Consider the following 19,344-nt stretch of genomic DNA (forward strand, 5'->3'; position numbering starts at 1 on the left):
AAATATCACGTTGATACGTACAATATTTATTGAAGTACTTAAAAATTCAGATATAAAACGAAATTGATCTTTTACACTACAAATTACAATTAATCTTATATTAAGATCTGCTAAAATTACGTATTTCTTGTGCTTTAATTAATTAACGTCAAAAAATTATTTCATACATCTAGCTCGCTTAAAACCAAACCCCAAGTATCTGATCGTAAAACATTAAGAATACGTTACAACTATCCTTCGTACTCATTACTCCTAGCATACTGTAAAGTAAATATTAAAAATGCTCTTCTTATTCTAAGTTTTTTTTTCTTCGTTAAAACTCCTAACCGACCTGAAATTATATGTTGATTGGAATTTACTTTGAAACACAATGTAATTAATTAAATACTTAGTCTGGCCATAAATACTGTTACAATTTAAAATAAACAAAATATTACAATTGAATTTGGAACCTGTCATTTGTATATGATTGATCATTGTGTTTTCTTATTTTCGCGCTAATATATTGTAAAATATTTTGTGATATTAAAAAGGAATGGGGTGATAAAGAGAACCAAATAGCTGTGATTGCATTACAAAAAGTAGGTATTGAGCTAAATACAATTTTTGAAACTCTCCCAACGCTTGGTATAACTCGCGTCATATAAAAAGAACGCTGAGAAAAAACTGGAGGGGTGCGTTTGCGCATGGGTGCACTCGCACACGAAAGTACTACTGTTTTATTTTTAACCGACTTCAAAATTCTGATGATGGGATCCCAGAGAAATCGAGGGAAACTCTCGAAAATGCGCATAACTTTTTACTGGGTGTACTGATTTTGATGATTTTTAATTTAATCGAAAACCGATATTTATAATTTGGTCACATTTTAATTTCATCGAGATCTGATTAATGCGTATTTACTTGACTATTTTTTCGCTTACCTACGTTGTATTACTCGTCGATATAATTGAAGTCGGTTTTTTTTTCGTTTGCCTGCAAACACAATTATTTAATTAGGATTTCCCTCGCGGCTTCATATAATGGTTATTGGTAGGTACATTAAAAAATACTAGAAATACCTGTGCGAATAATTCGCACTAAATAAGTATTATAATTATCAGTTTACAAAATTATATATTTTTTTAAACAAAAGCAATAACATTTTTTTTTTTTTTTTTGTTATTGAAATGTTATATTCAAAAATATTAATTATCTTTAATCTGGATATTCGTATTTTAATAGTTTTTGTGTTTAAAAAGATAAATTTATATTTGTTTTCAGTGAAATAAATAGTAAATAGAGTTTTAAAAATGTCCGTAAGCTAATGTGTTGCGAGTGGGTGATAAATGCGGAAAAAACGTGAATTACGATTGAGAGGGATTTGTTTACCAAATAAGACTGTTCCAAGAAAATGGACAGTAGGGAAAAGTTTTTTCAAGAGTTGGCAACACTTTAAATCGCCTTTGCGCATCTTGCATCAGCCAGCGTTCTTTTCACATGACGCGAATTATATATTATAAATAATTTTTCTCACTTCTCTATGTCGTACTATTTCGTAATTTGAAACTTAGAGCTTAATCCACCACGCTGCTCCAATGCAGGTTGGCGGATATATTCCTTACTATGAGTAACGATCGCTATCAGGTGTACATGATAACAACCGGGACAGACGGCTTAACGTGCTCTCCGAGGCACGGTCGGGAGACCCACAAGGACTGCACAAACACCCAGACCATGGCAAACACCTGTATGGTCAATACAAATGTTTGTCATGTGCGGGGATCGAACCCGCAACCGCCAGCGCAACAGGCACAATCCATGGCTGTGACCGGTACAATAAAACCTCCTCTGTTTGTGACAGAAAAAGATCTGGCCGTTCACGTAGTGTTCGTACGAAAAAGGCGATCAAAATAGTAAGGGAATGAATTCGAAGTAATCCTGTCCAAATGCAAAAGATTTTATCTCGGGAGATGAAGATATCACGAACCATGCCGCGTAATTTAAAAGATGACTTAGAGGACTTGCAGGCTATAAGAGACGCACTGGTCATTTCTTAACTGATAATTTAAAAAGAATAGGGTGGTAAAATTAAAACAACTTCTTAAGCGGTAAGCAAAGGGTAAGTAAGTAAGTAAGTAAGCACAGTAAAATTTTGTCTACAAATGAGAAAATATATACAATTGAGCAATATTTTAATAAAATAAAATGACCGTATTTATGCTCAAAGCAAGCTCAAAGGATGCTTCCCAATTAGTCAAAGAGTACAATGGGCATACTCCGAAGTACGTGGGCATTATCTGACTTCAGTGACGGTATGGTATGCTGTTAGCTATGAAGGAGTGACAGCCATATTTTTTTGAAAAAGGTATCAAAATATTAGCACAAGTGTATCAAGATACCATTCTTAAGAAGATAGTTAAGCCCCTTAACAACACCATGTTTTCTATAATCAAGAATAGTCCGTTCAACAAGGCTTGGTGCCGGGTCATAAAGCTCGATTCACTCAATCTTAGAAACCAACGTTTCGGATTTCATCAGATCTGAAGATTGGCCGTCATCTAGTCTCGATTTTTATTCGCTGGATTATGATTTATGGTCTGTTTTAGAGAGTATAATTTGTTCTAAGTGTTATGATAATTGGGAGTCCCTAAAACAATCCATACCATTGGCAGTGATGAATTTTTCCATGGAAAGAGTGTGCGCTTCTATTGATAACTGGCCTCAACGTTTAAAGGACTGTATTGCAAATGGAGATCACTTCGAAAAAGATTTATATATTTTTAATAATTTTATATTAATGTATTAAACTAACACACTGTAATAGTAATAAAAGTTACATGCAGTAGAAGAAATGTTTTTTCTTCGTAACAATATTTAGGGCAAGACTATGTACTGCATAATTTTCTTGTAATGATTTTTTTTAAAGGCTCATTAAAAGTTTGAATATATGTAATATGAAAGTAGTAGTGCACAGCAGTACCGGCGCGCGGCGCGCGCTCAGTTCTTGGGCCAGGGGTTGCGCGCGTGCTGGCCGGGGATCATGTCCAGCAGGTACTGGCGCTGCGCCTCCGCCACGCGCTGCATCTCGGCCGCCATGGCCGCGCCGCCGCCCGCCTTGCCGGCTGCGGGCAGACACTTCAATACTCACGAGCATTTAAACGCTCCCGGTGCGCGAGCATACTGTAACTCGACTATCAGTTCTAACATTCATCAGCCGTACAAATTTTACTTGTTAAAATCTTTATTAGTCACTTCATCATTCATCATCATTACAGCCTATCACAGTCCACTGCTGGACATAGGCCTCCACAAGTTTACGCAAAAATAGCATGAACTCATGTGTTTTGCCCATAGTCACCACGCTGGGCAGGCGGGTTGGTGACCGCAGGGCTGGCTTTGTCGCACCGAAGACACTGCTGCCCGTCTTCGGCCGCTGTATTTCAAAGCCAGCAGATGGATGGTTATTCCGCCACCGGTCGGCTTTTAAGTTCCAAGGTGGTAGTGGAACTGTGTTATCCCTTAGTCGCCTCTTACGACACCCACAGGAAGTGAGGGGGTAACTATATTCTTTAGTACCGTAGCCACACAGTATCCGTAGCCACACAGTTAGTCACTTAAATAAAGGTTTTTATGTATATAGTTATGTTGTTCGCGATAAATGTATAACCAAACAACTATTACGTATTATTTGCACTACATAAAAATGCGCCTATGAGAAGTTTTGATAATTTCATATCCACTACTGTGTACAATTCTTCGATAATTTTATAAGCAGGGGATTTTGTAATTGATGCATCAAAGTAATATTGCTCACAATGACACAGTGACATACTCATGCTTCGGACGTGATACGGTTATGATTTGGTGTGATCGAGTGAATAACGATAGTGTAGTGTAGTAATAGGAAGGCGGAGCATACGTACAGCGCTTGCCCAGCGCGCTGGCCTGCGCCATGGCCAGCTGGTAGGTGTAGAGCAGCGGAGAGAACTGCATCATGGCGGCCGTGGAATGATAGTGTAGTGTAGTAATAGGAAGGCGGAGCATACGTACAGCGCTTGCCCAGCGCGCTGGCCTGCGCCATGGCCAGCTGGTAGGTGTAGAGCAGCGGAGAGAACTGCATCATGGCGGCCGTGGAATGATAGTGTAGTGTAGTAATAGGAAGGCGGAGCATACGTACAGCGCTTGCCCAGCGCGCTGGCCTGCGCCATGGCCAGCTGGTAGGTGTAGAGCAGCGGAGAGAACTGCATCATGGCGGCCGTGGAATGATAGTGTAGTGTAGTAATAGGAAGGCGGAGCATACGTACAGCGCTTGCCCAGCGCGCTGGCCTGCGCCATGGCCAGCTGGTAGGTGTAGAGCAGCGGAGAGAACTGCATCATGGCGGCCGCCGCCGCGGCGGGCGACACGCCAGCGCCGCCGCCAGCTCCACTCAGACCTGCAAATACATTCAAATAATGTTGCTGGGGGCCATCGAATACGCACACACTTAACACTTAGTTGTTATATACCGGGTGATTTTGAAAGCATTTTGGAACCAAAAATTTTGAATTATTTATCAATAACAGAAGAATTAACTGAGATATGGCACAGCAGCAATTTCCTGCTCAAAATCTGGAGCAGCCCGTCTGGGGTAGTACCTCGAACTTACAAAAGATCACAGCAAAATAATACTGTTTTCAAGCAGTATTGTGTTTCTGTTGGTGAATAAGGTGACCAGAGCTCCTGGGGTAATTGGGGAGAATATATATATTCTTCCCAATTTTTTTTTTTCATCAAAGTCGATATTCATATCGTTTACAGAGAAAAAGCGAGAACCAGTAGTAGCGCTTTCTAATCACACGGTAGCTACATTCTAAAAATAGATTACGGTTTAATATCGAGTCACAAAATCGTATTCGCCAATAAAAACAAAGCTACCGAGTTGCGCCGGCGTCGACCAATGACGGCATTGCTCACCTGTAATCGTCGGCGTCCCGCGTCCCTGGCTTTCAGTCGGTCAGTAATACCATAACGGTACATTGATTTTTTCTTGTGGTCGGAAATAAAAACTTGTTTATACACGCGAATATGAAAGCCGTGATGATTTACGCATTGCGATAGTAGACGCTTTTGATAAAGTGAAAAGTGATAGAGACACATTAAGAAAATTTAAAAACAATTGTATTAAACGTGTACGTTTGTGTATTGAACGCAGCAGACTCCATTTTGAGCACTTGCTTCGATACAGAGAAGTGTAAATAGTGTAAATAAACTGTTAATAGGTATGTAAGTTAATTATTCTGTCGATAGCTCCGATTTTTTAAATACGCCTGAAATATTTATACCTAGTCCGTTGATAAATTGATTTGTTGTGAAAAGAACAATCGTGGTCAATAATCAAAAATAAGTTTAAATAAAATAGGTATTTCTAACGATCCTAAGGCCGTGTAAAGTATGAAGGACAAACTGGAGTCTATCAACGTAAGTACTCGCTAGCTCGCGCCTATAGGTAAACTTTGATCAGCCGAAACGCGCACGGACGTGTTTCATTCATATAAGATAATGAACGAATGATCAGTGCCTTACTACCTTCCAAGTCGATCAAGTAAAAATGAATATTAAAACTGAAACTTGTTTTTAGTCAACATTACAATTGATTTATCCATTTTTATTGGTACTATAGATGATTCCAAATTAAAATGTTCCGTTTCCAAAACGCCTATAAAATCACCGTGTATAAACATTAAGTTGCAGAGCTCAAACTTCATTATTGAAATAGTAGTATGTTCAATGAGGTTTGATACAAGTGCACTCTCTCAACAGTCACTTATACGTTACCAAATTGAAACAATGTAATGGAGGTCAATTAAGAATTGAACATTAAAATTCTTAAATGTTAAACTCGTACCTCGAAGCAACTGGTGTTGCAGAGCCTGCATGGCGGCGGCGCTCTGCTGCTCGAACGCCATTTGCGCTGCGGCCGCTGCAGCAAGTTGCTGGAAAATATATTCATTATTTTTATTTGTTAAACAGGACGGTGATACAATGGAACCATAGTGTTCATGGAACTATTATATCCCCGAAGAGATAGCATATATAAAAGTTAACTAAAAACTTGCAGTTTAAAGTCCAAAAACCGAGGGCTCCCAGATTTTACTAATTTTCTTATAGACAAAATGTGTACAAATACACAGACAACAATGCAATATAGTATTAGTGTGTACAGTGGACGAATATATACACCGATAACATATAAACGAGTTTCAACTATTTCTAAGCAAAGAACTTTTTTTGTAACATTACAAGTATTAACACATTGCCTCACAAAAAACGTCGTTGGGAAAAGCTATAAAAATATTAATTTATATTAAAACATATTTAGATTCGGCAATATAATTAATTATATTATTTCTAGTTTGTATGTCATACCTGATGTTGCTTGCTGCTACTTCCTTGACTACTGGTGCTTGAAGATGATGCTGTAAAAATATAATCGTTTGAATACCTTAATGACTAACAGTCTAGTAGTAACTAGTTAATTATGTACGCGCGCTACGCTTCAACCTGTAATATCCCACCGCTGGGCCTCTTTGTCCATGTAGGAGATGAATAAGAACTTACCATGATGCTCTAGTGCGGGTTAGCGGATATATTTCCTACTATGAGTAACGATTGCTATCAGATGTACATGATAACAACCGAGAACGACGGCTTGTGCCCTCCGAGGCACGGTGGGGATACCCACAAGGGCAGCACAAACACCCACACCACTGCAAACATGTGTATGGCCAATACAAATGTTTGTCAAATGCGAGGATCGAACCCGCAACAGCCACAATCCGTGCTGTGATCGTTGCGCCAACGCGTCGTTAATTATTATGTGCCACACAAAAATTTAAAACAAAATATGTTGAATGTGTGTGTTTTTGACATTAATACAATTCAGTTCAATATTTTTCGTTTTTGAAATGAAGTAAATATACAATAGTAATTAATATAATTTCCTTGCTAAACAATGTTTAAACAATTCAAAAGTGAAAATAAGTACAGTTGGTAGTAGGTAAAAACCTTAAAATATATAATTGTTGAAGATGTCAGGTAGACAATAAATTTATTAGTATACATTTACTAGTTTTTGTATTCCGAGTCACTAATAATCATTATACTTAACTAATTTGAGTTGGAATAATATGTGGTTATTGGGCAATCACCGGTAGATCATTGTCCGTTGTTTTGTCCATTTTATCACTTGTCAATTTCCTATTTTATTTGTCTGTTACTAAATACCTTTTACAAGAAACGCGAAACGCGAATTTGTGCGTGCTCGTATATGTGGAAGCATTTGTGTGTGTTAGGGATGTAAAAAATATATAAAGGAATATATTCCTTTGAGTTTGTATATTTGTTTACTACCTTTTTTATAGCAGTAGTAATATGTATTGTTTTATAAAGAGATTTTTGATACTCCATAATAGTCACATATAAAAGAAATATTTAATTTTAATTTTATGTACAGGAATTGGTAAATAGCTTTAAATGTCGTTTCTTTGTTTTTTCAGGTAGGTTAAGGGTTTTTATAATTAATTTTGTATCATAATGTATATAGAAAAATTGTATAATAAAATCTTTGTTTTTTTCAGAACAACACATTGTATAATTTTCCGATTCCAAATTTAAGTAATCAACTAATGTCTTATAAATATATAATCTATTTCAATAATAGTCAATAATTTTTTTCCAATAATAATTTTTCAATAATCGTTTATTGAAAAATTAAAAATTGATTTATAATTAACTACTTTTTCAAAGGATTTATTTTTATATGGAGTTATTAGATTATTACATTAATCGCATATTATTTTTTTAATATTACCGTTTTAATATTTTACTAATCGATTTCCATATCGCATCCCTAGTGTGTGTGTGAGGTGGCGTACCTTTCTTGGGGGGTGGGTCGGGCGCGTCTCTCGTGTGGCGCGCGGGTGGCGGGGGCGGCTTCGCGGGCGGCGGCGCGGGGGCGGGCGTCGTGTGGCGGGGGCGCGCGGGCGGCGGCGCGCGGTGGTGGTGGTGCGCGTGGGCGGGCGGCGGGGCGGGCGCCGGAGCGGGCGGGGGGGATGGCGCCGCTAGGCGACGCTCAATTTCCTGGAAGCGATTTAATAGATAGTTTTAGTATTTCATAGTAGAACGAATTAACGGTGTTTGATAAAATAATATTATTTATATATTATTAAGATCTACATATAATAACACTTTTAAGTAGTGTTGTGTTCCTATAGTAAGAGCTACCAGGCAAGGTCGGGTAGGAAACGTGCTTTCGATGCTACCGCGGTGGAGGTGGGCGCGCGGTGCGGAGCGCTCACCTGCTCCTGCTGCAGCGCGCGCACGAAGGCGGTCTTGAGGCGCGCCGTGTGCTCGGCCTTGAGCGCGCGCTTCACGTTGCCGGACACGCACAGCTCGCACAGGCGGCGCGCGTGCGGCGCGGCGGGCAGCGGCGCGAAGGTGGCGTCCGCGCGGCGCGCCGGCGCGCGCTCCCAGCGCCACACCGCCGTGAAGTCGCTGCCGCACTGCGCGCACACGGCCGGCACGCTGGAGCGCGGCATGCTGGCGGCGTGCGTTATTGTACATCGTGAGGCTCGAGATGGAAAGGGGTTCGGGGAAATATCACAAAGAGAGAAAGAGGCTGTTATGAGACATTACGTGTTCATTGAACGCGCGATTTCTCAACCAAACAAACAACCAACAAACACCCTGCAATCTTAATGTCTGTCTGAAATAGGTATTACAATACTTGGTTTTCCAAAATTTAAGCAGATTATACCTGTATTTAAAGATTATGTTCTAAATAAACTTTGTTCAAAATCAATACACCAGACTGGGTTTGGAGGGAGGCGAGTTTTAAGCCTTGCCACATGTCACCAAGAGGGTCAAAATAATTTCTTAAAAAAAATTACGTTACTCATGGACGACCCCTTAGGAACCCCTTAGGCTTGGCGACAGAGAAAATATTTTTAAAATACATAAAATGTCAGTATTTAGTACTCAATAAATATCTATATCCATAAAAATTTTATATTATTCATTTCATACCGATCTTCATTAGTGAGGTAGTCAACAACGTGTTCCAACCCCACGAGATACACGAAGTCCGTGTTGCTAGGAGACGGGATGAAGTTCATCTCAGGCGGCGGCGGTTTTGGAGGCGGGATCTGTGAATAAATTAACGTACATATTTAAAACCCAACTTTATGTCAACTTTAACTTAACACCGATGTGTACTAAATTTTCATAACTATGTTCAAATTGTTGATTTTATTGAAAAATAATTTAAATGGAAAAATGGAAATTTAATGTGTGAAATTGCGGTCACCAACCCGCCTGCCCAGCGTGGTGACTATGGGCAAAACACATGCGTTCACACCATTCTTGGTGCGAACTTATGGAGGCTTATGTCCAGCAGTGGACTGCGTGAGTGGAGTGTGAGTGGTGTGTGTGTCTGTGTGTGTGTGTGTCTGTGTGCGTGTGTGTGGGTGTGCGTGTGTCCGTGTGTGCGTGTGTCCGTGTGTGCGTGTGTCCGTGTGTGCGTGTGTCCGTGTGTGCGTGTGTCCGTGTGTGCGTGTGTCCGTGTGCGCGTGTGTGCGTGCGTACGTGCGCGTACCCGTGTGCGTGTGCGTGTGCGTGTGTGTGAAATTGCAGAATATGTGACGGCACGCTAGGTAGGGGATGTCACATAAATGTGACAAATGTCAAATACATGTGACGTCATTTAAAGATGGTCTAGAAATTTAGCTTAATCAAAACTCCAAATACAATCCAAATTTCACTTAAATTCTGCAAGAAAATATAGTAGTCTAAATTCCATTACCAAGTCTTGGGTTTCTTAGCACATAGTCAAAATGATTTATTTGTACAAAGTATGCAATTCACGTGACCTGCAACAGAGTCTTCTCAAGCTGTTTTCTCAGAGCAAGTTTAGCTGCGGCCTGACGCTGCGCCGGCGTCTGCGTTTCCTCAGAACTTCGGGAACTGGTCTACAAAATATGGAGGATGAATTAGATAACATGCTATATTAATGGTTATTAACCTTTTAATGATTGGGGACCACAAACTGCTTTTTGGGCTAAATCTGGAGTACTGAGTTATAGCCTAGTGAGACTACCAACTCTACATCTCGTTTTTGCTGACCATTTGCTTCACTTTAAGAACTACTGCTATGTACATACTTTACTTGTGCGTGATGTTTAACTAAACAAAAATAATGGTTCCGGCAGCAGAGATTAACAAGTTATAATTGTGTTTGCAGACAAACAAAGAAAAACCGCCTTCAATTATATCGACAAGTTATACAACGTAGGTAGACAATAAAGAGTAAATACGCATTATCAAAGATTACTCTAGGATGTTTTCCTGATCATAGTTTGTAATAAAATATGTATCTCGCAGGACAACAAAAATTCTATAAATTCAAAAACATTATAATATAGTAATAAAACTAGAATATTATAAAAATTCAACATCACATTCTCATACTCACTGCATCGCTTGTACTACTGGTGACCGATGAGTTATCCTGAGCAGGCTTGTAATTAAATATTTATTCTAAGTTTTCTGATAGAAATACTATCTACATTTGTTACTAACTCTATTTATTTACTTCTTAGTATTCCTAACAAAATATAATAATTTATGACATCATAATTGTCGTAATTATTCCACTATTTTGAAATAATGGCTTCCATCAGTGCAAAAGTACCGCAGGTAATTTCGCCAATGTAACAAATGGAGAAGACTGCAATTACTTTAGTCTATTACTATCAGCAAATTTCATATTGTCATAATATGTCAACTGTCATAATTATTGGTGTCCATAAAAAATTAATATGATAGTGAGAATTTTAAATTACCTATTTGTACCTTGTTATAGCAAATAAGATTTTGTTGGTAGACTTTAGGTTCAGAATTTAAAAAGAAGTATAAGATTGCAGGCATATTTAGAAGGGGGCCGGATACCAGCTTACCCCCATTATCAGATCTAGTGCCCAAGATATTGAGTTACTATTTTGAAATTTTAAGCAGGACACCTACGAAATATACCTTACATCGATTTTTTTTTGTACTATAATACCTGTAATACATTCATAGATACGACAATATATAACCAATACCTTAGGTGTGGAGTGTGTGGCCGGCGGGGGAGCGGGAGTGATGGTGACCGATGGAGTGATACTGGCTCCGCCGCTCGACGATGACTGCGGGACACAAAAAGGGTTATTAAATAATTTATAAACATTTAACTTTTTTTTTGTATAGGAGAATTGATGGCTTTGAATATATGAGATTTACGTGCTAACTTTTTTTTATTAAAATAATGTTTCCAATACAAATGATATAGGCAATAATGTAAGCTTAAAAGTTAGGTTATGGATACTTTAAATAATACTAGATAAGAGATAAATATATATTTTGTGCGCTTTATATTAGCAAACGCGTGCAGTGCGCTTTATATTAGCAGCTTTATATTGGCAAACAAGCTTACGGCGTATCTGGTAAATAGTAAGCTGTGTGTGTGTGCTGGGTGTGAGCGTGGCGCCGCCGGGCAGCGCGGACAGCGAGCCGACAGTTACCTGCGAGCGGTAGGGCCCGGGTGTGAGCGTGGCGCCGCCGGGCAGCGCGGACAGCGAGCCGACAGTTACCTGCGAGCGGTAGGGCCCGGGTGTGAGCGTGGCGCCGCCGGGCAGCGCGGACAGCGAGCCGACAGTTACCTGCGAGCGGTAGGGCCCGGGTGTGAGCGTGGCGCCACCGGGCAGCGCGGACAGCGAGCCGACAGTTACCTGCGAGCGGTAGGGCCCGGGTGTGAGCGTGGCGCCACCGGGCAGCGCGGACAGCGAGCCGACAGTTACCTGCGAGCGGTAGGGCCCGGGTGTGAGCGTGGCGCCGCCGGGCAGCGCGGCCAGCGAGCCGACAGTTACCTGCGAGCGGTAGGGCCCGGGTGTGAGCGTGGCGCCGCCGGGCAGCGCGGCCAGCGAGCCGACAGTTACCTGCGAGCGGTAGGGCCCGGGTGTGAGCGTGGCGCCGCCGGGCAGCGCGGACAGCGAGCCGACAGTTACCTGCGAGCGGTAGGGCCCGGGTGTGAGCGTGGCGCCGCCGGGCAGCGCGGCCAGCGAGCCGACAGTTACCTGCGAGCGGTAGGGCCCGGGTGTGAGCGTGGCGCCGCCGGGCAGCGCGGCCAGCGAGCCGACAGTTACCTGCGAGCGGTAGGGCCCGGGTGTGAGCGTGGCGCCGCCGGGCAGCGCGGCCAGCGAGCCGACAGTTACCTGCGAGCGGTAGGGCCCGGGTGTGAGCGTGGCGCCGCCGGGCAGCGCGGCCAGCGAGCCGACAGTTACCTGCGAGCGGTAGGGCCCGGGTGTGAGCGTGGCGCCGCCGGGCAGCGCGGCCAGCGAGCCGACAGTTACCTGCGAGCGGTAGGGCCCGGGTGTGAGCGTGGCGCCGCCGGGCAGTGCGGACGTGGTGCGGCGCGATGCACTCGCAGACAGTGAGCCCGCACCTGCGCCGCCCGCCACCGCCGTACCCGATGAGCGCTAGAACACACACACTATTACTTATTTTACTTATTAATATTTATAAAAATATTAAAACAAACTAAAATTTTAAAACTCTTTTTAATTAGGATATTTACGCGAAACGTGATCTATCACACCTAAAGAATCCCCCCATTTGAAGAAACATAGTTAGGAGCCTCAACCTCAACTCAAATCTGACGGGAATCGAACCCACAACTCCCGATGCAGAAAGCAGTCACTGCAAACTGTGCCAACGGGCTAATCAAAACATAATTATAAATGAACGTAAGTGTGTGTGGTGCGCGCGGTCGCACCTTGCTGTGCTGGTGCGCGGGCGGCGGCGCGGGGGTGACCGTGACCCCGGGCGGCACCACGCAGCCGCTGCCCGCTAGAGCCGCGCCCGCCGCGCACGCTCCACTAGCCTCCTGTGAACGAACGTATCTATACCACACTACTGTTATAGATTGATTCATATACAGCTAAATAATACTGCTTTCAAGCAGTATTCTGTTCCTGTGGTGAGTAAAATGACCAGAGCTCCTGAGGTCGGCGGTGGGGTCGGCAACGCCCTTGGGATGTTGTAACATAGTAAATATGTTTTGCATAGCGACATCTGGATCTAACGGCAGAATTACTATAGATCCTAGTATTGAGGTTTGCCTAGTGAAACTTGCAAGCTCACTAGATGGCGTGCTTAGAGAGTTGCTATCTGTTTGCACGGTTTTTTTTTTACATCATTTCATATTTAAATATTTATTTAATTGCGTAGTTTTTTGTTCAAATTGTTTTATAAATAATATATATATATATATATATATATATATATATATTTCTATATATTAGATATATATATATATATATATATATATAGATTTCTTTCGGTTTGCTGTAATGGATGGATTAATAAAAATTTGGAGTGGCAACACTGCCAGGTTGAATGATTTTCTCTTCGACCATGATTGGAGAAGGCGAGAGAAAGATTTAGATTTCACGTTTTCGTTTTTTTTAGCCAGGTTCGCCTGTAACATAAAAATTATGTCTCTGAAGAGAGAATAAGCTTTAATATTGGAATTAAACTACCTTTATTGTTTGAACTACTAGTTGGTTTATTATTAAAAACTTGTCCAACCTGCTTCAAAATTTGTATTGGGTCCTAACCCTAAAGATTTGTTACTGTTTTCTTTGTCAACGGCACATTGTATTTCGAAATAGCTGGACAACTTTTTTTTTCCGACAATGTGCCGGGTGGCAATGTTGAATGCAAGTACTTTTTTGTTTGTGTACCTTCAAATGTAACTTTATTTTCATTATCAACAAAATAGTATTTTCCAAAAATGACCAATAAATCCCAAGCGGAAGTATCATTACTCAACTGAATAAACAAAATAAATTTTAATGCACATATTATCTTATCAAATTTCATAGATAACAATTTTAAGGTGTTTCAATTACTGTTATATCATATCAGCCATCAAAGTATGTCATGGCCTCAGATCGATGACGTCATATCGAAATTTGCTCAAAACAAGTATCATTAAAATATTGAAAGCACACTTGTATACTTACAAAATAAAAATAAAAATCCATATCCATTAAATATTAGGCTATTTTATTTTTTCTTTTAATTTTTTTCGGAATTGATTTAACAAGATTTAAGGTGAACAAACTAAACTGGAATAATCAACTGAGTAACTTGAGGCAGAACACATAAGGACTGTGTTAGATCTACAGTGCGGATAGTCTGGTGGACTAGTCTAAATAGCAACTACAACCCTATGGAAAAATCTCATAAAAACAAGGACTAATGGGGACCAAATTCTCATATCGAGTTTTGAGGAGTTATGGGATGAGTGAGAATTTGGTCTGTATATGTCTATGATTTATGAGGTGTGTGAGATTTGATCCATGCGACAGTACCTTGGCGGGCGGCAGCAGCGCCGCGTTCTGCGACTGGCGCAGCTTCCTCAGCAGTACGAGGCGCGTCTCTTCAGCGCGTAGTTTTTCTCTCAGAGCTCGTAAACGTCGCTCACGCTCCCATATCTCCGCGCTCGAGAGCTCCTGAACAAAACCATTTTAGAATTAACACCTATTATGAGTTATATTGCACACCATTAAAAGATACAAAAAAAGAAATAAATATAGTTCAATTAGAGAATGATGTACAAAGATAGTTTAATCGCTAAAAGAGCAATTTCTTCTAGACAATGTTTCGGTATAGGATAAGGTATAGAAACAGTGGTTAGGAAGTGTAACTGAAGTAGAAGTAGTTAAAATCTGGAGCAGCCCGGGAGGGGACAGTACCTTGACCTAACAAAAGATCACAGATCAAGCAGTGTTGTGTTCCTGGGGTTAATAAGGTATTCCTGTAATGATTGGGGATAGGAATGGCAATGCACTTGCGATCCTTCTGGTGTTGCAGGCATCTATAAGCTACAGTAATTACTTAGTTAGGTAACATAGGAATGCTTGTTAGCCAACCTAGTTGTAAAATTATCTATATTCATTTCATACCAATAACAGTAAATAATTTGTTAATAAAAAAAACCTACGTATACCACTCACTCTATGTCCAACAATAGGCAACGGTGGTTCATTCTCATCGTCCGAGTCTTCTTCATCCTGAGGATCGCGCGGAGATTCCGGAGGAAGTGTGGGCACCGCACTCGCAGTGATGGACACATTCACACCAGTTGTGTTTAGCTTGCTACTCACATCTGTATGGAAAAGTTATTTTAATGAAACTCCAAAAAACAGCGAAAACAAGGTTTGAAACAGCGTACGAATGTTCCATTAGTAATTAAGTAGACTATATTCTTTTAATTACAGAATGCTTAATATTCTAAAACTTACTTTCGTTTCTTCCCAATTTCAAAAGAATATGTAAAATTAGATTGGTAAATACTATGTTTTATTAACTAAATGAACCTTAAAGTTTTATTTATGTTTATGATTATTACTCCATTGTCATAAGACATGGCCACATTAAATATTTTGTATTCAGACAAAGTCAATTCATAAGCTTTCTAAAAGCAAAACGATTGAAATTGGGATCACTATATGCTGGAATGTTCATTTTATTTTAACATAGCTATCAAGTTACCAGTAAATGGTGCGGGAGCAGACAGTGATGGTTTGCGATGCGGTGGTGCTGCAGGCAGTAGGACAATATCTGGACTCTCGGCATAACTGCGTTGCTCCGATCGTGGCCGCAATACTCTCTTACCACTTGCGCCCTGGTGATAATAGATAATTGAAAAGTAAATTTCATTTCACATTCACAAATTCAACTATCATAGTTGTACTATACATAATTATTACAAAAAACTACATATCTTCTCAAGTAGGTTGTTTTGTCAATGGCTATTTCCACAAATCACTAGTCAGTGTACCCATAGAGTGATTTGAATAGTAATCCTAAATCCTTGATAATGTATCTAGTAAGATACTTCATGTGCAACTCGAAACGAATTTTTAAAATAATTAGCTCATCACTAAATTTCATTTTTCGTTTGACTTTCAAATATTTTATGGCAAGTTCTTAGTGTATTAGTATCCATGTTTGTTTTTTATTGAAAATGCAAATCACTACATGTTTTATTTAATCCAAAATTTTATACAGATACTAGCTGACCTCGTTAACATTGTTTTGCCATTAACCCCCTTAATCCCACCCCCCCTCTTTTTACTTAGGAGTATGAAAAATAGATGTTGTTCGATTCTCAGACCTAACCAATATGCACACAAAATTTAATGAGAATCAGTTAAGCTGTTTCGGAGGAGTTTAACTACAAACATCGCGACACGAGAATTTTATATATTAGATAAAATATAGTATATTCATACTATTTGACGGATGGTAGTATCCAACAGTAAAAAGCATTTGATTCATTATTCTTTTTTAGCATTAAATTCTACTATATTTATGAGATATTTCTATTAGCATATATTATTATTAAAGTTGCAGTCTATTAATTGAGAAGAAAAGGTCCTACTGACTTATTCTACCTCCCGCTGTCAAAATCTATTTGTATCGTCATCCCTCAAAAAGAATTATCCACAAATGGTGAAATAGGCCCATAGTGTATAATCATTGTAAGTAATAAGCTGTAATATACATAATGCTTGATACGGGAATAATTAATGTTGTGTAAAAATATACATTTAGCAATAATTACATCCACATATAATTTAATTTATCCACATAAAACTTACTTCACACATTGTTTTTATAAAAACAACATACAATAATAATAGTATATACAAAAATACAAAAAGTGATCTTACATTTATACTCACTCGATCAATCTTGAGGTATGCACAAATAACAAAAAATATCATTATTATAACAACACATATAAAAATTACCGACCTTGGGTAGACGTGTGAATGTTATTATTATAATGTAATTGTTTATTTGATTTAATTAGTAAATTTTATGATGCATATCAAAAAGTTGATATTAAATTTATAAAAAAATTGAAATGTCTATTACAGGAGGAACTCATCTAATTCATGATATTTTGTAATTTTAGTGATTGTCAGACAAATACAAGCAATAAATGACTATCCATTAGTTACAATGGATAATAATATACTTTTAAGGCTTCATATAATATTAATTTCTTACATATGAATGTTTCTTAAGGCAAATTACTTATCAACAGTAATATAATAACAACAGTAAAATAATAATACAAGTAAAAACCAATTTAAACTATTGATAATAATTACATAACTAACAATACAGCTGTAGCTCAACCAAGACTTTAGGGAAAATGACCACAAATACAGTTTCAGCATGATTTCATTTTGTAAATATTAAAAAATAAATATCTTTAACATACAGACATGATTGTCTGTTCTAAAGCAGACAACTTATTGTATTTTTCAGGTAACGTTAGACTGATATAGTTACATATTTTTTAATAAGTATAAATTACATACAAATAATACACATATATAAAATAAATATTTGTATATATATCCAATTCCTGCTCTGAGTTTAGTTATATATGTATATATACTGAAATTGCATTCACAACCTGAACCATTGGGCTATTCTGATAATAGTGAATTAATTACAATATTGTGTAACTTACATGAGGAGGTGGCTGGGCTGGTGTTATAGTCAGGCCACTGGCTGTTAAGGCTCTTAGCTCACTCAGTTCTGGTGGCAAGGATCTACTGAAATTTTATTAATATAATTAATTTTTGCATATTATAAATTTAAGTAAAAAGGAATGAAACCTAAAGTTAAAAACCCTAAAGTCTCTTTTTCCTATTATATAATTATATCCATAACATAGTTTCCTAAGCATATAATTATTCATACATGATCTATGATTAGGCGGTTACCTTTTAAATATTGCTATAGCATAGTATAAGTTAGTGATTTTTTGTCAAAAAATCAAAGTCTCAAAAGTTTTTGTCAAACTCTGTGTGATGTAAATTACAATTTGTGTATAATATTTACAAATATCAGAAATAAGTAACTGTTTCAGAACCAATTACATCACAATTTACAATGTAAACAATAAAAAAAAAATAAGTTGATATATATTTTCTTGTTATTCTTAACTTTGATACTAAGTATTAATTTTTCATTACGTATATAGTTGATATGTATTTATCATATTTTAATACAATCGCATCATTTGAAGTGTCAATAAAAATGAGAATAACAAAAGAAATTACAATTAAATATCCTTTTATATTACCTGACGCTGAGGTCCACCGCTGAATCGTCTACGTCCATTGTACTTCACTGCACAATTAATTAGCCAAAATTATACAATCACCAAAAATCAATACAACACAATAAAGATTTGACACAATAATTACAATTTCAATTATTTAACAACAATAAAATTATTATTACGACAATACATTACGCCGAATTCAAATTAATGATAAATCCATATTAACAACAAAAATAAGAGTAAAACTGTAAATTAATTTCCCCTAACGCCAAAATAAATGACAGAAAGCTGACAAATTGTCATGGACCCTTAACTGCAGTTTAGCTGGAATATTATCAAAATATTTAGTCAAATATATGTTTACTAATTATTATTAATAGTAATAATCACCTTTGAATACATTTATTTACAATTTTTTACAGTTTTTACACACATCTATCCAAAAATGCGATTTTTAATGCAATGTATAATACACATTGTAGGAGTGCAGAGCCAGGTAGATAGATGAAGATGATAACAGATTATAAAGAAATTATAAAATTAAACCAAAAATTATATTTTTGTTAGCAATCTTAAGTTGGCGAGGGCGGCATAATTTTTTATTATTATTTTTTTTTTTTTTGCTATTTCAATTGTTCGTCAATTGTTCTTCATTGTTCGATCAAATTTTTTTTTATTCTTCTTTAACTTTTTTTTTTTATAATTTTCAAAAACTGACTCAGGTTAGCAGTAAATATCTATTTTTTCTGTTTTTTTTTTTGCTATTTCAATTGCTCGTCAATTGTTCTTAATTGTTCGATCAAAAATTTTGTATGTTCGTTTTACTTTTTTTATTTTTAAAAAGGTAATCTTAAGTTGGTGGGGGCAACTCAGTTTATAATTATTATTTTTTTTGCTATTTCAATTGTTCGCTAATTGTTTTTCAATATTTGATAACAACCGTCACGTTAACGTTAAAACCAAGTATTAATTTATTTTCAAATACTTTATGACAAATAATTCATTGTTCGATTTAAAAAACCTTAACATTTTTGAATATCATATCCAAAAATGTTTAGAATTCCTAATGTGGGTAACACAAAAATAAAAATCTTAGATATTAAAAAACCTTAGTTTGTTTTTCGTTATC

The 19,344-nt window shown here is 38.1% G+C and overlaps 1 protein-coding gene across 1 annotated transcript; it reads right to left on the bottom strand.

Moving 5' to 3' along the window:
* Positions 1-10: 10 nt before the first annotated feature.
* Positions 11-18,724, bottom strand: LOC123664419 (transcriptional repressor p66-alpha-like). The gene is made up of 18 exons (XM_045598962.1): positions 18,606-18,724; positions 18,234-18,280; positions 17,616-17,697; positions 15,617-15,749; positions 15,079-15,230; positions 14,434-14,574; positions 12,823-12,938; positions 12,399-12,478; positions 11,122-11,186; positions 9,889-9,987; positions 9,047-9,165; positions 8,320-8,560; positions 7,897-8,101; positions 6,389-6,438; positions 5,868-5,955; positions 4,287-4,415; positions 2,963-3,104; positions 11-331 (listed from the first exon to the last, which is right to left on the bottom strand). The coding sequence occupies exons 2-17, from the start codon at positions 18,269-18,271 to the stop codon at positions 2,980-2,982; spliced, it is 1,863 nt and encodes a 620-aa protein (XP_045454918.1). The 5' UTR covers positions 18,272-18,280; positions 18,606-18,724; the 3' UTR covers positions 11-331; positions 2,963-2,979.
* Between the last annotated feature and the right edge of the window lie 620 nt (positions 18,725-19,344).

The sequence above is a fragment of the Melitaea cinxia genome, chromosome 22 (genome assembly GCF_905220565.1).
Source record: "Melitaea cinxia chromosome 22, ilMelCinx1.1, whole genome shotgun sequence".
NCBI classification, from domain to species: domain Eukaryota; kingdom Metazoa; phylum Arthropoda; class Insecta; order Lepidoptera; family Nymphalidae; genus Melitaea; species Melitaea cinxia.